Source organism: Rhineura floridana, chromosome 15 (assembly GCF_030035675.1).
Source record: "Rhineura floridana isolate rRhiFlo1 chromosome 15, rRhiFlo1.hap2, whole genome shotgun sequence".
NCBI lineage: Eukaryota > Metazoa > Chordata > Lepidosauria > Squamata > Rhineuridae > Rhineura > Rhineura floridana.
Window position 1 is genome coordinate 8,990,337 of NC_084494.1, and position 25,798 is coordinate 9,016,134.

Consider the following 25,798-nt stretch of genomic DNA (forward strand, 5'->3'; position numbering starts at 1 on the left):
AGGGCTTAAGCTCTTGGGGAAGTACAGGGTTGTTGTTTCTTTTTTTTTCTTCTTTTGGGGGGGGGAACAAATTTTGGTCAAATTTTGTAGTGGTTCTGCAAATCTGGCGTCTCTGTGATTGGGCTGGTTCTATATCCATTTTCATTAAATACTTCCATTTTTCCTAATTTTACGCAAGATTGCCCTGCAGCAAGTGGATTTTTGAAACATTTTAATTATGGTTTTATTTCAGAAAGTGTATTTTTGTTTACCTTGAATGTGCGCAGCTTTGCGCATTGTCTCAGTTGAGTCTGTCAACTACTTTATGATGATGATGATTACCTACAGCTAAGATAGACTTAACTGAACTTGGCAAAACCATCCTATTAAACACACCAGCCACACTTGGTTTTAGAATTCCACTTCCAGCACCTGAAGAACGCAGGAGGCTACCGACCAGGACCATTAAACCATTATCTCAGTATGGTCTATACCAATCTTCAGCACTACACCTTTAACCCAAACATGAATTTGGAGACGTTAAATTTGTCTACCATATATTTGTATGGCAGTATTAATGCTGCTCGTTTATCATAAATACATTATGTGTTTTGTTTTGTTTCAATGTAACTGAATTTTCTTTGTCTGAAAAATTGTGGAGTGTATAGTTCTAAGTTCTATTGGAGATGTTTCTGTGTTGTTTTATCTATGATAACAAAGTTGTCCTCAAACTATGAGTAGTGTTTAAATTTTGTTTTGTTTAGTTCCTTTCAAATGAAAGTTCTCCGAAATGTGTTGAGCTTAATAAACAGCCCATCACCACTAGCACCCGAGTGTGCCTCCTTTTTGTTCCTTATCTTAAATCAGGCCATGACCTAGCAGTAGGTCCTCCCAACATAAGAAGAATCATAGAATAGTAGAGTTGGAAGGGCCCTATAAGGCCATGCAGTCCAATCCCCTGCTCACCGCAGGAATCCAAATTAAAGCATATCCAACAGGTGACTGTCCAGCTGCCTCTTGAATGCCTCCAGTGTTGGAGAGCCCACCACCTCCCTAGGTCATTGGATCCATTGTCATGGGGCTCTAAGAGTTAGGAAGTTTTTCCTGATGTTCAACATTATTCCATGCCCTGCACTCTGGGACGATCGAGAAGAGATCACGGCCCTCTTCTGTGTGACAACCTTTCAAGAACTTGAAGAGTGCTATCATATCTCCCCTGCTGGGCAATATGGACTGCTGGATTGGTCCGGTTCACGCCAATGGCCCATTTAGTCCAGCATCCTGTTTTCACAGATTCCAACCAGATTCCCATGGGAAGCATGCAAGCAGGACCTAAGCACAAGAGCACTCTCCCCTCCTGCAGTTTCCAGCTACTGGTATTTGGGAGCGTACTCCCTCCGATCATGGGCGTTGAAGACTAGTAGCCTATATCAGGGGTGGAGAACCTCTGGCCCACAAGCCAATCTTTGCCCACCACAGGTTGCAATTTTGCCTGAGGCATTTTTTCCCAGAAACCACACCTACCTGTCAATCATATGACACCACTCCAATGGGCAGGTGACATCCGCTGATATGTGGAGGGGGTTCCATTCTGTGTTGGCTACACTTGCTGGCTCTCCACAAGGAACTGGTGCACAAAGCCAATGCCATGGAATTTAATACCCCCTCCTCAGATGATGAACAGGGGCTTAAATCCTGTTCAGTTTGGCAAGATTCAGTGCACAAAGGGTTTTGCACTGAAACTCCTGCTAAAATAGTGGGGGGTTTCCCCCTCTTAGTAGTGCCTTCCTGACTGCAAGGTGTTTTGAAGCCCTGACTTCAAAGCCCTGGGACTTCAAAGCTCCAAACAACATAACATCATTGTGATATCGGGTGACTGACAGGTGGGTGGCCCTCCCACCTATCAAATTAAGCCCACAAGGCCACTCCATCTGGTCTGTGCTGCCAAATAGGCCTCTCCGCCCTGGTTTCTCTAAATTACCTGGCAGTGGCCTAGCACGGTTTCAGACAGGGATCTTTCCCACTCCTACCTGGGATGCTGGAGACTGAACCTGGGATGTTCTGCATACTCTTTCTTAAACAACTTTCCTAAACAAGCTGCTTGCAGCTGGCCAATCAGATGCCTGCCAGACAACTCTGGGAAGGATGTCCCATGATTAGCACTGCTTAGGTGGGCCCTATTCTGCGTATTGTACTCAGCCTCACAACCCAAAAACACAGGATCCAGGGCAAAGCCTTTGCAGAACTCCTCAGGGTTGTATGCTCAAAATTTCAGCTCAATCTCAATGGCTTCATTAGCATACTTTGCCTTCTGCCTAACCGAGAGAAATATGTGACATGCAGAGTTGCAAGATTTGCTGTTAACAGCCTAGAAACAGAACAAAACCTATTGTCACGAACACCATAAACTGTCAAGATGTGCATGTGTACAAAGATATAGCCTTTAACATATGGGCTGCCTACAAGCACCCTGTTTGCTTCATTGCTTAAAATAAAATGGAATGCATCTTATTTAACCCTTATTTTTATCTACAAGCAGTGATGATTATTATGATCAGGGGAAGGTCTTACAGTAAACAAATCAGTTAAAATATACATCTTTGTCTTAACAGTATTGTAGCTCCAATATTGTAGATCCGAACAGGTTGCTTCCAGCTTAGTTATTTTACCCATTTATCCATAAATGGAATGTTTTTATGGAAATATTGAGTAGCTCTGGAAAGAGCCTAAAGAGGTTCTCCCCTAAAGAATAAAGAAGGAGTGACCAGGGAGGAAAGAAGGACACTCCTGGTTTCTTACCCTGAGATGGTTCCTGACCAGCCCAGGAAACAAAGTCCCAACCAGAGCTTGGAAACGTTATTTTTTTGAACTACAACTCCCATCAGCCCCAGCCAGCATGGCCACTGGATTGGGCTGATGGGAGTTGTAGTTCAAAAAAGTAACTTTTCCAAGCTCTGGTCCCAACCCATCACCTCCCAGTCAGTGCAATGGAGGATGCCACAAGTCCCAGCCCTTTGTGCTGAGTATAAGTGCAGTAAGTGTGGTGGAACCATGAAGCAAGCTTCTTTCTTCTTCTTCTTTTCTGTGGGGGGCAAACTCCTTGTCCTGTTTTGTTTTGTTTTGATTTTATCCTCCTTGCATTACAACACAAATGTTGGGCATAACTCAGACAAGGGAGACTGTGCCACTAAGGGATTTATTGTTTCTTTTAGCTCAGAGCTCAACAATCAATTGTGGCATAATGGAGTTTCTGTGCTACTGCTGAGAATTCTGCAGCAGCTGCACCCATAGATACACTCCTACTGGCTGGGCCTGCTGTCTGTGGAGAAGTCACTTTCAGAAAGACCTCAGCTGATTGTCGCTGGGCGTAAGGTAAACACCTTGCCTTTTGCTGCATCCCTCTCAGTTTATTTATTTAGCTTTCCAACTAAATAACTATAAGACAGGCACTGGACTTGTCTTTGGCACTATATTCTCAAGCTACTCAAGTGGGTGCTCTGGTTCGGCACCCGTGGGAGCCATGATGCCCATGAAGGCCCCAGACTCTGAATTTGCATTTAAAATAAATAAGTAAATGTGAATCTCTAGCCCTCCTAGAAAGAAAGCTATGAAGCAAAATGTGCAGGTACTAGAGATGGGAGCAAATTTTGGAATTTTTGGATTTGTTACCGAATTCTGTCAGAATCTGTAAATCCTGTATGTCTTCGGATCAGGTTTGACTAATGGTTGCAACTGTCAGAGTTTTTAAAAAAAACCTGTGGCTAATTTGACATCTTTATTAATGTAAACAGCTCTGCTCTGTGCAATGTGTATTCCTTTGAAGTTCTGTCTCAATTTTTTGGTCAGCACCACAATAACCTGAGGCACGAGGCCCAATTGACAAGCGATGATCTGCCTAATTTAAATTTAAATAGAAAACCCAAGAGACCACTGGTAGAAAGATCACCAACAGCATTAGCAATTTGGTTAGCTATCGCAAGTGGATCGGAAATAGAGAAAAAATTGAGGGGGGCAGAATTTGTGGATTGGCGCCACAAGCAGTTGAAAAAAACCAAAACACAGAGCGGAACCAAAGAGCAAAGCCCATCCCTAACAGGTACCCTTCTAAGCAATTTCTGTGAAATAAGCCAGCCTGGCTACTGCAGCCTGTCAGTGTTATTAGCCAATACATGCAGTGGGTACAGGATGGCAGCCTAGGCTTTGGTTTAGGGTTGGCATTGGGGAAAACAGGCTCCTTCTGCTTCAGCCACTGTTATCTCCACAATCAGGACCAGCAGGACATAGTAAACATGAGGCTGTCTGGGGGGAGAGGACAGAGAAGCAGCAATGATGGTACTCTCTCTAATTTTGTGTTATGCCACACCACCATGGCAGCCATTTTATGAATGGCACCCTCGGCACTTTCTTCAAATTCGAAATATTCCCACTGGTCCAGAAAGGTTGGTGACCCCTGTACTAAAGCTTCAACCATATGCATGTGCTCTTGGGAGCAAGCCCCACTGAAGACAGTGGAATGGACTTTCAAGGTAAGGATGCATCGACTTGTGTTGTAAATTACAAGCCATGTCAATGATGAGATGATTCTGAGCTCACTCGGCAAAAGGCACGATAGATTGTTACAACTTATTGACTTGTCTAGCCCTCTTAACAATTGACCAACACTTTATTAGGTTCCACATTATTCTTTTGTGTAACAGCCCTGCCCCCTCTATCAGTGACTCTTCCTCCAAGGCACTTTTCAGATTTTCCACCTTAACAGAAGACTTTATACACCAACATCCCTGTGTCAGCTCCAGAAACTGAGTGCTGCAAAAAATATCAGAAATGTTCTAGACATACCTTAGTTCACACAATAAGAGGATCAGGCCTACTGGCTTCATTGCCACCCCATATTATCTAAATTTATACCCCAAAACACCCCCTACACCTACTTTCACACTTCATAGTAGTGAAGCGGCCAAGCTGCCTTTCTGGGAAGCTTGTCTACCATTTTTGATCTTCTAATTAAAAAAAACCCTGATACTACAACTACTACCCACCTTTCACCAAAGGGGCCCAGGGCAGTGGGCCACAACAATGTAAAATACAACATTAAAAACCATTTTAAACAAAATACAATCATGAAAAGAGTGGGTCCATACATATATCAAATGATCTCATCCTAGTCTGCATCTGTATTGCAATTGTTTAAAAGATTTTTTTAAACATATCTGTAAATATATATACGGAAGATGTTTTATTTTTAAGATATTTTTTTTTTCAATAATTTTTATTCAGATTTTCATAAAACATACAAGACAAAATCATAAAACATTCAAAGACAAAAAACAAAATCAAAAATAGTTAAACAAAAAGAAAAAAAGAAAAAAAAAACAAAAATAAAAAATAAAGAGTAAAATATTGACTTCCCATTTGTCAAAGATCAAATCAGTTATAAGTCTATAATATATAACAATCCTGTCTCTTAAGTCATATTATAAAATCACTTTCCTCCAGTAGTTATCTTACTTAATCATCAAATCTCATAAACATTACTTTATTCTTTCCACAAAAAGTCAAAGAGAGGTTTCAATTCTTTAAGAAATATATCTATCAATTTTTTTTTCCAGATAAGCATATCGATTAATCCATCTCATTACTAATTATGATAATCTTATTGTCATAACCATAGTCAAAATAAACATTTCAATTAATCCATCACATCAGAATCTGTTAGGTTCAATAATTTCAGTAGCCATTGTTCTATTATCTCTATTAGTTCCATTTTCCATCTTCCATCTTCAGTAATCTTGTTAAGTCCAGTAATTTCAATATCCAATCTTCCATTATCAGTATTCCATAATAATCTTGCTGTCAAAGCCATAGTCATATAGTAAGAGTCTGATGGGGATTACCTCTATCCCAAATATTTTCTTGCCATCCATTCTGAATAGGTTGCTGAAATACTACTGTAAAATCATATCTCTGTTCTTTTTTTCAAAATACACTGGGTCATCTCTTAAAAGTTTTTCCATTGTCACATGGCTGCAGATAATTCCATAGATTTTCTCTATATTGGGCTCCATCACATCATTCCAGTCCAGAAGATTATCCATGCCATTGATAACTTTATCTCTAGAATCTTCATTCATTTCTTCAGAGATAACATTGAGTTCCAAACAATAGATTTTATTTCTAAAGTCCATAGACTCCAAATCTTGTTCCTGTTCCACGTTGGTTCCAATCTCCGGGATCTCCTCTCTCACAGGGACCCCTATTCCAGTCTCCAGGGTCGCCTCTCTCACAGGGACCCCTGTTCCAATCTCCGGGGTCTCCTCTCTCACAGGGACCCCTTCCAGGGTCACCTCTCTCACAGGGACCCTTATATATTTAATCTCCTGCTTCATTTTACTCAATTCAATTTTCATTATCTCAATCTCATCCATTATTTTCTGAAACATAGTTATTTCCAGATTTTCAGCCACTTTCTTAATTGCCATTTTAAAAGAAAAATATAGGAAAACCACTTCTTATTTCAGCAACAATTGGGTTAATACTCCAAACTTGGTGACATCACAGTATAAACAGAGCAGACAGCCTTATCTCTCCAATAGTTAAGTAAACAAAATGCAGTTCCCAGGATCGAAACAATTAATGGCAATCGTCAAGAAACAGATTCGTCAAAATAAAATAGACCAAAAAGAGAGTAGTCTCAAAACAGTATAATATTTTTCAAAATAAAAATCTGGAATAGAAATCCCTCTTCTGTGTATATCTTTAGAATGCAAATCCAGGACAGCTTTTTGCAACAAAAACAGAGATAAGCTATTAATTAGTGCGTAGCAGAGAGAAGTTACGGCTCCCCAGTGAGATGTCAAAAACCGATCAATCTGGCAAATCTCTTTTAAACAGCAACAATTTAAGTCAAGTAAAAGAAAAATATAGAAAGAAGGGTGCTTGCCTGTTAGTGCGTTCTCTCTTAGAAGATAAGGTGAACGTTCGCTTTATCAGATAGAGCTTGCTGTTAAAAATCCGTCCCACCTTCGTCGGCTGGACCTCGTCCCATAAATTAATGAGATCTGGTCGTCCCAACAAAAATAGGCTTTGAGGTTAATCTCTTCGTTTCTCCCTACCCGGGAGAAGTTTAATCAGTCAAAAAAAAAAGAAAAAACTGACTGATATATCTGAATAAGCTTCTTTTGAGGCAGGAGCCCGTCTCAAAAGCAGGCACAGGCTAAGTCACCCTTCCCGGAAGTCTATTTTTAAGATATTTTGAAGATGTTTTATGTTTAAGATATTTTAAAGATTTTTTAATGTTTTATCATTTGTTTGCTGCCCTGGGCCCCTTCTGGGAGGAAGGGCAGGACAATAATGTAGCACCACCACCAGCAGCAGCAGCAGTCAAAGGCCAGGGTAAAGAAATGTGTCTTCAGCATTTGATGAAAACTACATAATGAAGATGGCAGGTGCACCTCTGTGGAGACAGAGTTACGTGATTTAAGGGTTGCCATAGAGAATGCCCACCAACCTGAGCTTCTGAGCTACCAAGAGGGCCCCCGCTGCTGATCTTAACACCCAAAAAGGTCTGTAGGGAAAAGGTGATCTTTCAGATATTTGAGACCAACATTAGTGTGAGTACCTTAAATTGAGCCCAGAAACAAACTGGTAACCAACGCAGCTGCTTTAAAACAGGGGTTATATGAATGCAACCCCAGCCAGTAATCTGGCCACTGCATTTTAGACCAGCTAAGGTTTCTGAGTTGTCTTCGAGGGTAGCCCCATGAAGAATGCATTGAAATGATCCAACATGTTCTGAGAAGCTCCAGGCTTCCCCAGCAAGAGTGACCCCAAGGAAGAACTCTGTTTAAACACACTGACCACTTGCTCAATTTGAGGCAGAAGTTTCTGCTGGGGAAAGGGGTCTAGCCCAGGTGAAAAACAGCCAGACCCAGGTTCCAGGGGAGTAAAATGCCAATTAGGTTCATGCCCAGGATGCAGAAAAAAGAAGAGTCAATTTCATGTTGATGTCAAGAAGGACTGGTCAGCGATCAGGAGTGGTGGTCCAATATGCATGGACAGATAGAGCAAATGGTCAGGTTCTAGGATGGCCAGATAGGAGGAGGTTCCAGAAATGTGGTTGAACAAAGCAGAGGCCAGGTCCCAGCTGAGCGGAAGCAAGGAAGTTAGCACCACAGAGAGTTCAGAAAGGAGCTGGAAACCAAAGAAGCTTAACTTGCACTTTGCTCCAACGATCAGTAAACTCTCAGTCTTAAATGGGGTTTTGTGAGGTCTTGTAAAGCATTGTGCACAGGGGCTTTGAAAACCCCTACAATCAGCTGATCACTGGAGCTATCATAGCACAATGATGCCATTGACCCATTTCTATGTGCACAGATGAACTGGGCCCTTCCCCCCCCCCGGGAAGGCAGATCAGTACCCTGGGTCACGACAGTGCTCTGTCAACAATAATAACAACAACACATTCTTGTGCATTGCCCTTCATCTGTGTCAGGGATTTTCTCACTTTTATTTTCTCCATGGCACATGCATAGGAGCTCCTTGGCAGAGAAGCAGAAATATGAAAATAGCAACATTGTCTGAAGGTAGATTCTAGAAATCAGAGGTGGAGAACCTGTAGCCTTCCCTATGCTGATGAAGTCCCACCATCCCCAGCCAGCAAGGCCAGAGGATGGGAGCTATAGTCCAACAACACCTGGAAGGTTACATTCCCCATCTCTACCAGAGATGGGTAGTTTGGAGGACTGAATTCTGCAAACATGTTCTCCCACCACACATGATGCATGGGGTGATTGTGAGGTCTTCTGGTGGCTCTTTCCCTAATAACCACAAACAGTTGCATGTTGCCATTCCTCCCGTTGGCCTCCAAGCTAACAATAACACTGGCGTAGAAGCTAATTGGAACAGGCAAAATTGATAAAGGAACGTGATCACCGTGAAAAAACAATCAAATGCCTTAAGAGAACCACAGATTCAGAGGTGGCTGTGCAGGGACGTGATCCTAATTTTCAGAATGGGACAAGTATTCTTCAGACAATTCTGCCTCTAATAGGCTGCAGGTGGCAGTGCATAATTGATGCTCCCATTGCCGCCGACAGTGGCTTAAAAAACCAACTGCAGAGCAAAATGCTAATGCTTACAAAGATGTATTAAGAAACCAGCTAGAAGAAAAATAATAAAAGAGGATTTGCTGTCAGGTCCCATTATTATTACTTATTGTTGTTATTAATTTTATATCCTATCCTCCCTCCCAACAGAGCCCAGGGCAGCAAACAAGCAATAAAACAATAAAAACTAAAAATCTTTAAAACCATTCTAGCACAGTTGCAGAATGGGAGAGTCCTCTACTTAAAAGGCTCGTTTGAAGAGGAAGGTCTTCAGTCAACAACAGAGACGGCCCCTGTCTAATATTTAAGAGGAGGGAATTCCAAAGGGTTGGTACCAACTAGAGATGTGCTAGAATTCCACCTAATTCAGAGGTGGTACCAAATTTTACATTAATTCACTTATTTTCTATCATTGTGGATCGGATTTTTATGTACCAATTTTCCACAGCTATTTTCGAAGATAGATTTTTTTCAAAAGGAATCCACCTCTAAAATATTGGCATTAAGAATGACAATTTTACTGATGCTTCCTTTCATTTATTGATATTTCAAAATATCAACGTTTCCTTTCATATTATAGACATTTTCTTTAAAAATATTGATATTAATATTTTTGTGATGAAAAAAACCCAGATTGGTAAAAGCAGTGGCTAGTGAGCAAAGAACAAACCTGAATAGATACCGGCCTGTTACGTCCACCCCTAGTTTCACCACACTAAAGGCCCAATTTCTATATGGGACAGAACAGACCTCCTCATGAGATAGTATCTGTAGAAGGCCCTCACCTGCAGAGTGCAATGATCAACTGGGTAAATAAGGAGTGAGAATATATTTCAGTATCTTTAACTCTGCAAGTGTCCCAGTCACAATAGAAAAGTGGGAAGGGGGCAACAGCTTCCACAGTCCAAAGAGAACTCTAGTAGGTTGGGGTCCTCACAGTTTACAACTGTCAGCAAATTTCAGCAAAAGGAACATTCAAGGAAGATCTTGGAAGTGTCTGGTAAGGCAAAACATCTGAGAAATTCGAGAGGTTCCCATATCCTAGAAGTTGTTAGTGAATTCAGAGAAAATTTGAAATTTCCTAATGAGGGGGGGGGGGACTGAGAAATTCCAAGTGAACCTTTACAACTGTTGACAAGGGTAGTAACATTTCTTAATGAGCAGCGACCCATAATGGCTCAAGATCAAAGAAAACCAGAAAATAGTAATAATAAATAAAATAAAATATATAAAAATAAAAGCAGCAACCTCCATTGCCCGTGAAAAGCCTTGGAGAATAATAAGGCGGGCTTACTCCGTGCCCTCATGTAAAAGTTGGCTGGGAAGGGTATTCTGTAATTGTGGTGCAACTGCTGAAAGGGCCCTCTCATTTGGTCACAAGCTGCCTAATCTCTGAAGATAGAGGCATCCAGATCCAGAAATTTAAAGTAGATCAATATGGAAGAAGGTAGCCGGGTCTCAAGAAGTTTAGGACTTTAAAGGTTAAAAGCACTGCACCTTGGTTTTTTTGTTGGGGGTCTCTCAGAAATCTCATTCCTTTTGGACGCAAGTCCATTCCTTGTGTCATACTTTCCCTACATCATTAGAATCTCAGTGTAGGGAAAAGAGTGAAAACATAATCGCATTATGGAGTGTGATGCATGGGGTTATTTCACACAGACGCATGCAAGAGAATAGCAACATTCAGAAATTTCAGTCTCCCAGGATGCCCTGTTGCTAATAAAGTTCTCAATCTTTAGCCATTAAATTTCAAAGAAAACTCCAGCATGAAGCTGATGAATTAAAACTAATCAAGAAGGTTGATTCTCTCTGTTTGTGCCTGAATAGATACAATGGTTTCCTATCCAGCTATTGTTGTTAATCGGCATAACACAATCATCCCAATTTTGCCATCATTAGTAATGCTTGAGGGATTCAGTTCTTATGACTTGCATAAGCTTTCTTGATTCACACCCCTTGGACTATAATTGTCCTGCCCAGAGACAAAGGATGCAGACTGAGGCAAGGTGATGTCTTTTTCTCTTTTTATTATAGTTACATCCACAGCGGTGCCCTTCATATACCTGTCTACTCTGACTCACTCCTTTCCCTAACGATCCTAGCTAAGCAGGCTCTGCAGCGTTTGGGGAGAGTTGACTCGGCACTTGTGCCTTGGGAGACACCTGCTTAAGTAGGGAAGATTTTCATGTGTAAATGGCAGCTCTGCCTGAGTTCCACCCTCTGAAAGTCTCTTCTCAACCCTCCTCGCACAGGGTGAAGGAGGCCGAGTCTCAGATGGCTCATCCAACAGCTGGGCTTCGCTAGGTGACAGCGCGGTCTCTGGAAGTGGGAAGCTGATTGGCTGGGAAGCGTTTGAGGTGTCTGGCAGGCATTCCTGCACGGAGTCGCTTCCCAACTGCTCGGGCATTGGACTCTCAGGCAGGGCAGGAGCTGCCTCGGTGGAAGTGCCCGGCAGGGGAGTTTGAGGGCTGCCAGAACCCTTCCCGCTCGTCTCCCTTCCTCCAACTCCCCGAGGAGCCTCATCCCCCCTCCCTGATCTAACTCCCCCTTCGTCTGGGGCACAACGATAATGTGCACATCAGAATTTAGCTATCCACTGGGCTTTGCACTCCTTCCAAAGTTGCCATTGCTTGGCAGTTTAAAGAAAAATGCTTATTTTGGGAGAAAATATGCTTAGAAATAAGGACTTAGAAACAAAATATGCTTGAAAACAGGATAGTTTCGCCTCATTTATTCAGACATAGTTGTGTGTCTGTGATACTGTTGGAAGTGGGGCAGAGATTAGAGATGCTCTTGCAGCCTCTCCCACCACACCCTATTCCTTCTGATAAAGCACGGCTCAGTTTAGCAGCTCTCCGTCCACTGGCAGGAAGTTCAGGCCAGTTCAACGCAGCAGCATAGAAGCTCTCTACCATGCATGCATAATTCAAATGCAACCTGCACTGTAAGATGATTAATGGCTCTCAGTGTTTCAAGGACTTGGGATATGCTGGGTCAAGGGGCACATACCTTCCAAGCTCTGGCACCTTTACTGTAAATAGAAAGCTGTCTTATAGCAGGCTAGATTATCTATCCATCTAGTATTGTCTACTGGCATTGGCTCTGCAGGGCCTCAGATATAGGTCTTTCCCGTCGCCTGTTACCCAGTCCTTTTTAACTGGAGAGGGCAAGGACTGGCATTGGGATCTTCTACAAGCAAAACCACTGAGCTATGGTCCCTCATTGTAGGGAAAAGATGAATATTAAGCTCTACTTGCTGTTGAAAGTTCTCTGTTCTCTGGTCTGCTAGTGAAAGCAGTTAGGTTGGTCAGGAGCAGAGACAGGGCCTTCTCTGTGTTGGCTCTGTATTTCTGGAATGCCCTTCCCAGGGAAATTCATATGGCCTTCTCTCTGTTGGCCTTTAGGAAAACTGTAATAACATTTGTTATTCCACTCTGCATTTAAATGTTTTTTATGGCTGTTGTGTTTACCTGTTTTATCTGTTGCTGTTAGTGTAATGTTGTTACTTGTTTTTACTGCTATTTTAAATATTGGAATGTTAATCTTATATTGTATTGACTTTTTGTAACCTGCCTTCGGAGGGTATGCCGCCTAAAAGAGGAGCAGCTCAGCTTTTTTTTGGCCCGAGAACCGCTTTAACCCTTCCAAGGGCTATATGCCAATGGTCGGCATGGCCTGTTGTATGCTTATGCACATGCACACTCTCTACACATATTGACTACACTTGCAGACCACAAATGCACGTTCATCACTAGGGATGTCAGAGGATTCTGAAAAAGGAAAAGGAACAAATTGCCGATGTTCACTCATTTGTGTCATATCTGGAACAGAAAGAATTCCAGTGACTACAGTTGGTATTGCTGTTGTTGATGCTTTCTGTCCACAAATGTTACATAATTGATAATACCCCCCTTTGCATTGTGTTTCCTTTGCACTGAAATGGATGGGGTGGAATAATACACTTCACCATAGTGAACAGCGAGATGAATAATGTTATTTTTGATGGAAGACAAACTGCAGCAGAATGGCAACAGCACTGCATGCAGCAAACACAGGGTGGAACATAAAATGGTGCCTTCTTACATTCCTGCTCACCAGACATCCAGTCCACACAACCATCCCACAGGAAGGCACACAGCATTCTCAGTCACACACAAACACATATGCAGCCTTATGCACTCAATCACATACATTCATATGCACACACACTATGCATGCATGCACACAGAGAGCATTCTTTCTCTGAGTGGAGGGAAATGTTGTCTTTTGCTCTTCAGAGAATGATCTGCCTGGGCAGGAAGGAATTGCTTCCTTTCACTCTTCATCTCTAAAGAGCAAGCAAAGTGATTTATCTCCGGATCTCATTGCTGAGCACCAAAGCACTGAGATCCAGAGATAAAGCTACAGGGGCTGCTGGGCCACTCCCCAGGCCAGATCCAGCCAATGGATTACCCATCTCTGTCATACCAGGTGGTCAATTAGAGAACACCAGGATGCAGCAAGGGCTGCTGAATATGCACCAGCTTCCATTTTCAAGATGGAAGTGGCTATTTCAGTGGAAAAGAAATTCTTCCTCAGAATGATTGTGCTTGTTAAAACCTTTCCCCCAGTTCTTTCCAACGGCACTGCCTCTTCTTCTGGGCCGTTTCTTCTCTTTCCTAATTACTCCTGTGGTGATCCCAGCTAATCAGGGATCACACAGTGGAAAGTACTGATGTAAAGACACTACACTTTTATGTGATGTCAGTGATGAAATCATGTTAGCTAATACATTCAATCAAATTTGATGTTACTGTGAGCAATGAAGAGTGAGGACCATTTTGAGCAAGCAAGCAAGCAAACAAACATGTTCATACAGAGTGCCAAATAAATTGCTTATAAAGGTGAAACATTTTTCAACACTGCCAAGAATGTTTTTGGAACTAGCAAGTAGCTTTGGCTCAGTCCTACATGAAATGCTGGTCTCCGCTAGTGTGGCTTTCCCCTCCTTATCCAGGCAAGAAAATGAAACATGATACGGTGCTGAGCACCAAGATGAAATGATTATTTTCTATAACCAAGTTGAAAAATAAGGTTTCTCGGTGGAAGTACCAACTCAGCATGAAATTCCGCTAAGCAGTCAAGACGGATGGTGCTAACCCAGCTAGACCAGCCTCATATTCAGAAAATCAGTAACAAAAACGGGCTGGGGTAGAGAAGTGGAAGATAAAAAAAAATGCAGCTAGCCACACATATCACAGTTGCACTAAGGAATTATACATCACCAGGCAAACTATCTTTGCTCAATTTAAAAGCAAGATTTATGCTCCAGCACAGGATTGATAATTGATTACACGGACAAAGAGTCAATAAAGGAATCAATACAAGATACTTGACTGAACGACTCATGGGATGCCTGATGGAAGGGGGCAAAAGAGAGAGGTGGAATTCTCCAGACTTTTCCAGGTCTTACTGTAAAACAAGTCAAATGCTTCCACATACTTACTTACTAGTGTCCAGTTCAGAGTGAGAACCACCAATCGGAGACGAGGGTGCAATCAATTCTTGTTTTATTAAAGTAATGGATACATCAATGGCTGTGGGCCTCATAGAAACCCCTATGCTAACTCACTACAATCCCTAACTGCACTCTAGACATGCTCTGCAATTTGTGAGGAAAGTTGACTCAGCGCCGACTTGCAGGCACGGTAGCCTCAAATAGGAGAGGTCTTGGGGCGTAACCTCTCACTCTGTCGCACACACACCTCCTTCTACCCTGTCTGCTTCTCCCGACGTCGTGAGCACGGTGAGGGGGGGCGAGCTTCCGAGGGCTCATCGGAAAGCACAGGTTCCTGATCGGCAGGCGGGAGAGCGGAGGGCGGGGTAGCGTCGGGTGTTTCTAAGATACTGCTTGGCGAAGGAGGAGTGTCTGCTCTCTCAGGAGCATCCCCCAACAGTCCCGTGGGAGTGCTGTGGATGAGCGCTGTCCCATTGAGGGGCAGGACCAGCCGTAGGAACTGGCGGGGCGGGCGACTTGCTCTCTTCCCCAAGGTCGGGGTTAGACTCAACAACAGCTGGATCGTCCATGCTCCCTAACGGCAGAGGCCTCTGAAACTCATGCCTTCCCCCTCCTTCCTCGGGAAGGAGGCTGGGTCCGTCACCCCTGGCCTCAACAACTAGCTAGTCCCATAGATGAGTCAGAGGAGGGCATTGGGAAGCCTTGCTATATATGAATAAAAAGAAATGAACGTAGACCCCCAAAGCACCTTATACAGGCCATAGTGTAAGTGGGCTATTTGCACGCTGCACTTCTGTGGAAGCATGCAGGGGAAAATGCAAAATGTGGTATTCAGGTTCCTAAGAATCTCCCCTTCTACTTAAGAAGAAAGTTTCAAGTCCTTGCGGCTGCTAATTTATATTTGAAAGTATGTGCCCTGTGCCAGCTGAAATCAAATCAGATGGTTGAACAGAACTTCTAGTGGTTAGAGACAGGGCTTGACTTCAGGGGAGATTGGAGGCTCCAATGTCAGTGGGGTAGTAAATCCACTCTGGGTTTTAGTCTGAACTTCCAAGGAGCTGCACAAAACATCTTGGACAACTCCTTGAAAGTTTGGACTAAAACCCAGAGTGGATTCACTGCCCCACTGACATCGGCCACTAGGCACTTCCTCCCCATAATTAGCAGAACAATAATAAATTATGCAGAATTATGCATACATTTGCTTTGTTGGGACAATATCTGCAGGTCCCACAACTCACCTTTTCTTGGTGCAGGCACTGGACTATCTGGCACAGATTCTCTCCCCACCACCAACAAAAACCAAATAAAACACTACAAAGCATTTTGAGTCCTATATGCTCCTTAGGGAATGCCCACAAAATGCCTATGGCATTGGCCCGAACCTACACACTGGCATGACCCAAAACTAGGGATGGAGAAGAAATTTCATTTGCATTTATTTATTTCATTTATACCCCACCTTTTTTTGGCATAGAACCCAAAGGTGGCATGCATGGGGTTCCCAGGCAGTCTCCCATCCAGGCACTGACCAGACCCAGACCTGCTTAGCTTCAGCAAAGCGGGGGCATCTTGTGCCTTCAGACCACAGCCTGGGACCAGGCGAATCTAAATAATTCACAGTTTCCAAAATGACACACAGACTGAAATTCAGCTACCCTCTGAAATCCACACTTCTCCAAACTTTGCAATGCAGTTCTCCAACCAAGTAAGAGGTACAAAAATGCACACACTATGTAAATAGTGCATCAAAATCCATATATTAGTAAAACAGCATACACAAAATGCATTATTTTGGAGGAAATGCCTGCAAAAGTGTGAAATTAGGCAAAATGACATTTGAAAGGCTATGTTAGAAAAAAATTGCACTCAAATCATGATTTTTTTTTCATAAGGACTTAAAAAAGAATTTTCAAACCGACATGGAAAAGTGGAGAACTGAATTTAAGATTGAGAAAGTGAGAAACGAAGAGAAGCCAAAACTGACAGATTCACCCATCTGTATCCAACCATAAATGGAAGGAAAGCCCACCTACCCCGACAGAAGGGCAGAGGGAAGTCCCAGGAGGCAGTGTTTTCTGAGCTTGCATGACAAGTGAGCAGCGCATGACCCTCCAGAAAGAAGCCCGGATTGCAGCTGTAACGCACTTTGTCGCCAACACTGAATGTCGTCCCCTGCTGGATTCCATTCTGGAGCTTTCCTGGATTTCCACATGTGTGGCTTGGTAGAACTGCAGGGAGAGAAGGAGGACAAGGAATGACATAAAACTGTTTGGCAATCCATCAAATTATTAGCCTCTACTGCCACCACCATCTCCAACAGAGCTCTCTTCCACCTAATAATAAAATTAGGTTTTATTATTATTGTTTGAGATTTTTAATGCTCTAATGTAATTTGTATGTTTTTATGTTGTATGTCACCCAGAGTGGCTGGATAACCAGCAAGATGGGTGACTAATAAATAAATAAATAAATAACCACCCCTCAAAAAATTAGTAAGAGTTCTGGAACACGATCACACATTCTTCTCCCAGCTCTTCCAGGTCAAGTCAGAGGTAGCATCAGAGTACCCTTTTCCAAACAATGGGGATCCCATCATGATTACATCTTCTTCTTCTTCTAGCCTTAGTGAGTGGGGAGAAGCTGCAGTAGCACCCAGCACACCACCAGCCCAGGTGATGAGTAGGAATAAATACATGGGTGTCTATCACAATGGTTCACACTACATCTCTAAACCTTCAAGAATCTGGGCACGCAAAAAGGAAACACCAATGCTTTCAATGGGGATATATCAATGGGAAGAAGCCCTGTGATTCCACAGCTCCTCCTCTCCTCATCTTCTTCCACTTAATTACTGATTTATGGCAAGCCATAGTTTGATGTGACATCCAATCCAGTGAACTATAGCTTGCAATTGCCCCACAAATTTACATCAAATCCCATGGAACAACACCTTCTCCATGATGACAGTTCTGCTTTGAAACACATTCCTAAAGGAAGTGAGATTAGCTTTAGCAACCTCTGAATGCTTGTGGAACGTGCCTGGTGCAGGCTAAAGGCAAATGGTTTTAGTTTCCTTTATTTTTTTCCATCTAGCTATGTTTTTAATTGTTGCTGTTAATGTTCTACAAAACTGTTCCTTGTTAACAGCAGCAATAATATTTTACACAGTTTCAGGTACCATTTCAGTAGCACACAACGTAGAGCTTGATTTTTTTTAAGATAAATGAATATAAAACACATTTTATAGGAGATGTTAAACAAATAAATCTAGATATACACCAGAGACTAACACCTGAAGGCCTCAAATCTAGTCTCTTGGGGAACACTTAGTTGCCAACCAAACAGCAAGACAGATGAATTATTTCCTGTGAAAACAGCACTTAGTGGCATTCCACTTTGGCAGAATGGAGGCCCACTATACATCATCCATACACGAGGTTACCTCAAAATCTGCCTTCCGCTCCATTGCCTGGTAAGGGTAATATGTTCAGCAAATGGAACCAAATAGGTTCCTACTGGGAGGAAAGTGGGTTATAAATCTAATAAATAAATAATAAATAAATAGTTTTGCCATGTCTTGACTATTGGCTTGTGGTAACTTGGAAGCAGTTTTTTTCACTGGTGTCATGGAATGCCCTCCCTGCTGAAATATGAGAGGCTACATCAGAACTGGCATTCCACCAGCCTCTGAAGACACACCTGTTCAGGCAAGCACTCACTTGCATTTAAACCTCTGATTTTATTAACTAGTTTGACTGATTATTTTTAGCTGTTTTAACTGTCATGTTTTTGGTTTCATTGAATACTTTAACTAAAGATGTGTTACTGTTCTGATTGAATTGCAATTGGGTATTTTAATTATGTATGCATTTTCCAATCGATTTTAAGATGTAAACCGCTTAGAAGCCATTTTGGCATATAAGTGGTATATCAATCAAGCATCTCTCCTTCACTGTGGTCAACCTATAGATCTAGTGGCTGACTAGGCTGCACATCTGGTCAGCAACCAGAAAATGTGGTGTTGCAGTTAGAGATTTGAGCTAGAAATTGGAGTCCTAGATTCAAATCTTGCTCAGCCATGAAAATCACTAGATGTCCTTGAGAGAGTCACTATAGCTCAACCTAACCTACCTCACAGGACTGTTATGAAGAGAAAATCAGGTGGAGAATTATGTACTCTGCCCTGAGCAACTTGGACTAAATGTCGTAAGGAAATATACCTTTTAAAACTAAAGAGCCAGAGTCAGAGAGCTTTGGCTATGGGGCGGTATACAAATGCAATCAATCAATCAATCAATAATAAACTTCAGTTTCTGAGGAAGGTCTGGGGAAAGTGACCTCTGCTTGGCCCTTAACTACTGGGCCCTGGTGGGTTTGCCTGGCTGTGGTAGCTGTGCTCCATGCAGCAGTGGGTGGCAGTGTCTATTCATTTCCCAGAATGTCCCAGGATGTCGCTTGCCTGGGACACTGTAGGGAATGGAAGGGATGGCTGCATCCAATCACTTGGCACAGCTCAGAGTGATGAGTTACACAGTGGCGGCTGATGGCTCCATGTCAGTGAGGCAGTGGAATCCACCCCGAGTTGTAGTCTGAACTTTCAAGGAGCTGTCCAAGGTGCTTTCCTAATATTGCCATAAAGAATGACGTTGCTATTGTGGCAACATTCACATGGGAAGCGAGGAAAGGGTCCTCCAGTCCTCCCACAAATAGGAGCACCATTTAAAGACCGCAAATGGGTTGAGACGAGGCACAACACAAGTGCTTTACTTTTTTCCACTGGCACTCCAGAACCCAATTTAATTATATTACCAATGTCATTTTTTAAAAAACAGCAGCAACAAGAATTGAACCTGCTCCTGGCTTTTGAGCCTTCTTTGTTTGAAGTTAATGACTGGAACTTCAATCCAAGTAAAAATCTATCATTTTTTTTAAGTCACTGTCAAACACTCACTGCTCTTTTCTTAATGAACTGTTAAAATAAGATGCAGGTCGAAGCTGTCTGCTTCTTTATATATCATATTTGGAATACCAGAATCTCGTTTACAAATTCCGCCTCATTTTCCTCTGTTAGCAAATGTAATATTCCCTTCTAGACAACATGTACAGACTGAGGGCTTGGGCGCACATGACAACCTTGTAAAGGTAAAGCCGGCTATCACCAGGGCTGAGCTGAGGACAGCAAGACCAAAGGCCATACCTAGCAGGTGCATTCCCCAACTCAAGGCCTTATGCAGGAGCCAGAGGTGGCCCCTGAAGCCCAGCACGCAGAACATTCTGCTCAAATGACCAGTCCAGAAAATCACATGCCCCATATTTACAAGCAAGCATAGCCAATCCTGGGGCTTCATATTGTCTGCCAATCACAGGAGCTGATGGTATCTCTGGGCTCATTAGCCAACTCTGGCTAGCTCATTAGGCTAGGACCCAGGCTCAGGTCAACAGGTTTAGAGTCCTATATAACCAAGATGGTTATACCTATACATATTTCCTATAGGCTAGGCAGGTGTGGGTCTTCTAGTGGTCGCCTGTGGTCTTCCAGATGCTGTTGTACTTCAACTGCTGTCAGTCATAGTCAGCACAGATAATGGTCCAACATTATCAGACTTTCTTGTTCCAGCAAGTGTTTCAAGGCAGCGTTTGGTTTTATGATTTTTAATGATTTTATTTCCTGTATGGTTTGTGGAGGTTTTTATGCACACACCTCCTAGAGATGTGAATGATAAAGCAGTATATAAATGTCTTAAATAAATAAATACGTAAAACAATAATCTAGAGGGCCACAAAATTCCCCATCTCTGGATTAGAGCCATCTCAGAATTTTACCCCTTCACCTCCCCCTCATGGTAGATCCTTCCCTGCCTTTAGAAATGTGTCCTTACAGCAGGTGTGGACAAGCTCTCCCCCCCCCATTAAGAGCCACATTCCCTGTCAGAGGCTGCATGGTTAATTAAATAAAGACTGCCCTGCTTCAGTTTCTCCATGGCCATCTCAGATTAGAACTCCCAACCCCATGCAGGTCTGCTCAGAAGAAGTGACTCATACGTAGATGCAGACTTGCCTCTAGAGCTTAAAGCACAGGGTTACCAAGCTGTGTTTCTCCAGATGCCGTTGGACAGCAATTTGGCCAATGGCTGCGGATGATGGACACTTTAGTATAACATCTGGAGAGCCGCACGTTGGTCACCCTTCTGCCTTAGAGGCAGGTTTCCACATGCATATAAATAACATATTTGCAGAGCAACTGGGAGAGGAGAAGGCATCACATGTGTTGGAACAGACCCTTGATGATAAACTCTTGAGTGTTAACATGGTTAGCTGTATATGGAAGAATTTAATAAACCATGTCACCTGCATTTCTGAAGCTACTGATGGTCCACAAGGGCATTCATGAGCCAATGGTTCCTGCAAGTCACTGCCAATGGCAGTTGATTTGCTAGCATGGTGACTGTCAAAGGCCACTAGGTGAATGTACCCTGTCTGGAAGCCTGCAATAATTGATCCCTGCTACTACATTTACAATAATTTCTTAAGGAGCATCTGCTTATGCTCTAGAAAAGTGTTTGAAGTTTACATTGGGTGGGAACTCCTTTGAGTAAGAGCCAGATAAGAGCAGATAGGAGCAAGTTTCTAAATGAAAACATTCACTAAATAAAATGGAGAGAGGAGGGGCAGACCCCTTGCATCTCACCCAGATTGCATTGGTCAAAAGTGCATGTGGGGGAAAAGTGTTTATTAGGACAAATTCACACTAAAATGCTGAAGAATATTCACGAGGATTGTTTTTTTAAAAAATCATACAAAATTGCTTCAGAAATGTGGAGAACTGAATTTAAGATTGGAAAACAATAAGAAACTGAAAGAAGCAAAATGGATAGATCCTTCTACCCTTAGAAACAAAGCACTCTCTCTTAGCATAATCTTCCTTACAGAGCTGTTGGGACTGTAACATGCTCTAACAACCCAAGGATTTCCAAAATGAAAGGAGGAGGTGTGTTCACATGGGGCCCTGTTTAATTCACATTTCATGTGTGCCGGTCGTCGCGTCCACTTTCCCTTTATTCTCTCCATGAGGACCCAACAAAGTTACCCAGGAGGAGGGCAGGAGAAGGGGGAAAGGCACCAGAAAAGGTGCCTTCTTTGCATGACCTTGCTTTACATGTGGCTTGCTTGCAGCACACACAAAAACATAACTCTACACATCCTTATTTTGAGTGCATGCAAAAACATAACTAAATGTCCACGTGCTTGTATGCACATGCACACACAAATAACTAAACTTGCATGTGCTAAACATATCTAAACAAGTACACACTTGTTTTGAGTGCAAGCAAAAGACTAAGGCTTACAAAGGAATGGAAAAGAGTGAGAATTAGGTGTGTGATTTTCTCTCTCTTTCTCTCTCTTCTTCCTCCCTCCCTTCCCTTCTCTCATAACTCTACACACTCAGTGACAAGTATGCCTTTGGACCAAAGAGTAGCATATTTTCATGTTTTATAATGCAGTGTAAATCACGCCATGAGTTCCTGGGATAGAGCAGCATATAAATCTAAATACATAAAAATTCCACCACCATGAACCTCCTCTGAACTAATATTATTGCTTACATTTGCCTGATCTTCAGAGCTGTTCCCTATGTTTCAACTGCTACTAAGATTAAGGCATAGCCATTATTCAGATCCTGTGCAGTGTAATAATCATAGCAGGCCTTTGTCCCAGCCGTTTCCCAATTCCCCTATAGCTTTTGAAAGCATGATCCCCCCTCTCCATAAAGGCTTTCCCCCTCCCCATTATTATGCCTTAGAACCCAGGGCAGGCAAAGACAAAGAGAGATGCACCTGAATAAAAGCCCCGTTTACTGGCTCGCAAATAAAATTCTAGCAGCCAGTTCAGTGCTTCTCCAATGCATCTGCATCATGCCAACCTCCCTGCTCCACCCCTATCGCCCAGTAAGCAGCAGAGGTAAGATGAACACCGTCACCCATCCACTCACACCACTGCTACTGGTGCTCCAAACCAGACAGTAATAGAAATGCAGTCTGATCAATGCAGACTAAGATTGCATTCGCTTTTTCAGCAAACGCATCACATGGCTAGCCTGAGTTAAGCTTATGATCTACATACTCAAGATGTAGCATCTAGTGATGTGGCTAAAGATCTCCAGACTTGAATCTCCTACTTTCATTGTTGTTTTAAATTTTACGTTGTTGTAACAGCCTTGATCATTATTCATTTTAATTGTATTTGTTTTAATGTAGTTGTTTTACTATGTGTTTTAATTACAGGCTGCTGTATTTTTCATAATTGGTTTTATTCTTGTTATTTTGCAGTTGGCTTTTATTGTAAACTGCCTTGGTCCTTCTTCTTGAAATGAAAGGTATTATATAAATTATTTCATCGTCGTCGTCATCTGAGCAGCCAGTCAGGAGATATAAATCCCTGTGAATCCCCTATATTTAATTATTTATTGTCACCCAACATGACACAGGCCTTGGGTTAAGAGTATACAAAGACACATCCAGTGCTAGAGTAGACCCACTGAAATGAATGAACATCATAGGTCCATTGAGTCCAATAGGTCTACTCTGAGTAGGGATGGGATTTGCTGCATAGTTATGATCCACTTGTATTCTGATGTTCGATCTTGATCCACCCCTTTTTTGTTCCTGCTTACTTTGACACTTGCCGATTCGATCTGCTACTTTGTTTTGTTTTTTGATTGCAAAAAAAAAGCATATTTTTAATATAAATGCCGACGTAAATTATCACAGTGTTCCATGTGGTTGTTTCCCCCCCCCCATTTATCACACCTACACACAAGTGCATCAACTGAGAGGAAATTACAAAGATCATTACATATAATTGGGGGGGATTGAAAAAAAAATCTATGCCGATTACAGCTGAGGCCCACCACAAGAAATCAGTGCTGGTCCAAAAAGACAGCACAGTCAGATTCAGTCGGAATCCGGTACTAAGTCCAATTTAGCGGATATTCTCCCCCATCTCTAACTCTGAGCAAAGCTTAGCTGGAGAAAACCCGATACAAACAGGGAAGATAAAGGAAGAAGCCAGAGGAAAGCAAGAACATTCAAGTGCTGAAACTTTCTAGTAGAGTGGCCACTCGGGGGTGCAGTTCTGGGAAAGAGAAGCCCAATGGCAGTTGGTCCCACCTGAGCCAACAGAGTGGGCCCTGCCTGCTCACCTCTCCCTCTGCTGCAGCGGATGGAATGGTGGCTGCCAGGTAGGGAGTAGCACCTTAAAGGGCAAACATCCCTGGCCGCTGTTGATACTGCAGGCTAGCAGGCAGCCTCCTTACGCAGCAGCAGCGGGAAGAAAGACATTTCCTCCCCTGTTTGTCACATAGGCAGAACTGACCAGACCAGCACCATTTCAAGGAATGTTTCGTTCTCTGCTTATTGGCCACTCTGATGAAATGTCTTCCCCAGTTTCACTCCAGCTCTATCTTGTTTTGTACAGCTTGCATATAAAATAAGCAGCAAGGTGCTTAATAGATCTCAGTGCCTCAGTCTTGCCTGTTGTCCTATTTACAGAGCTAAAGGAAACATTTTATTACCTGAATTATCTGCAGCAGCCTTTGACAGTGATATTTTAAGACCATTGTGGCTCCAACCTTAAAGCTTTATCAATGAGAGAAACAACCTCTGCCTTTAGGAAAAGGAAGTTCCCACACAACCTCCTTGGTTACCAGGCAATTCTCTCTTGCTGGAGAGCAGTGGTGGTAGTGATGTTTCCTCAAGTTTATTTATCCAACCTACCATCATGTTTAAGGACATACATCAAAATGTTGATAAACAGCATTAAGCTGAAAAGTACCCAATAATAATAATGCAAACCTTCAAAGAAAGGAAAATCAATAACTTCTGCATACAGAGAAAGGTTTACTTGGCACTCTGACGGTCTTCTCTCCCACCCCCCAAAAAAGCCCAACCTGTTTGGAGAACATCAAGTCTGTATGCCGGGGGGGGGCTGTTATCTACATGCAAGCATAACTTCATGCTAAAGAGGTTGTTTTTACTTCCATTTTCTGTTTGCACCATCTACAGTAAGGGCTCAATGCCAGCTGCAAACACACATTTATTTATTTGACTTATTAGTCGCTTATCTGGCTGAATTGTCAGCCACTCTAAGCGACGTACAAAGCAGAACATGTAAACATCAAAACATTAAGAGACTAACAACAAAAACTAACAATAACGTAAAAGCTAAAAAAACAGGAACAGCAAACCAAAAGCATTCATCTTCCTGGTAAAGGACAGTCCCCAGAAAAATGTCACTAAGAGCAGGGGTGGGGGGCGAGGCAGGTGGAAATGCTTGCCCCTTGATGGTCCCAGCACAGTCTCATCCCTGCAGCAGCACGACTCAGCCTGCAGCTCCTCCTGATAAGGCCCAGGGAGAGGGATGGGGCAAGGCAGGTGGAAATGCTTGCCCCTTGATGGTCCCAGCACAGTCTCATCCCTGCAACAGCACGACTCAGCCTGCAGCTCCTCCTGATAAGGCCCAGGCAGAGGGGTGGGGCAAGGCAGGTGGAAATGCTTGCCCCTTGATGGTCCCAGCACAGTCTCATCCCTGCAGCAGCACGACTCAGCCTGCAGCTCCTCCTGATAAGGCCCAGGCAAAGGGGTGGGGCAAGACAGGTGGAAATACTTGCCCCTTGATGGTCCCAGCACAGTCTCATCCCTGCAGCAGCAATCACACAGGCTCCCAAAGACCACGCCCTCTAATTTAACATTTCCACTCTCTCTGTTCACTTGGCATCTGAGCATGCTCAGTTTGTTCTACCAGTAAATTTCATTTTTTTAAAAACAACCCAGACGTGTGATTATTTGTATTTTCACTGGTACAATACAGATGAAATACAAATCTTTGTTTGAGCAGTGTTATGCTTTTGTGCACAAGTTTTGGGGGGGGAGAAAATAAAGGCACTGTTTGCAGCAACATAAAAGAAGTTTACAGAATGGGAGAGAGAAGTGGCACTTTCTCTTCATCCAACAGAAAATGAAATGAAAGAAAGGAGGAGGAAGGAATGGGAGTGGAGAGGGGATCAATTGACACATCCACCTAAAAGCATCGGAGCAAAGCATCTGCAAGCCCTAGAGATATGGAGTGAAGATGTTTTTTCCTTCCCTTTTTGTATTATCAGAGGATTGGGTTAGTATGGATTTACAGGGGGGAAACTGTGTGATAGTTTGTTTGCCAG

The 25,798-nt window shown here is 42.8% G+C and overlaps 1 protein-coding gene across 6 annotated transcripts in view; it reads right to left on the bottom strand.

The window, feature by feature from the left end:
- Positions 1–25,798, bottom strand: part of CSMD2 (CUB and Sushi multiple domains 2) — a 769,620-nt gene that overhangs the window by 518,872 nt on the left and 224,950 nt on the right. For 4 of the 6 annotated variants that reach the window (XM_061596306.1, XM_061596301.1, XM_061596302.1 and 1 more), the window contains one exon: positions 16,617–16,811. In XM_061596306.1, coding sequence (XP_061452290.1) covers positions 16,617–16,811 — 195 coding nt within the window. The remainder of the gene's footprint in view (positions 1–16,616; positions 16,812–25,798) is intronic. The other 2 variants (XM_061596304.1, XM_061596305.1) reach the window with 1 other exon arrangement.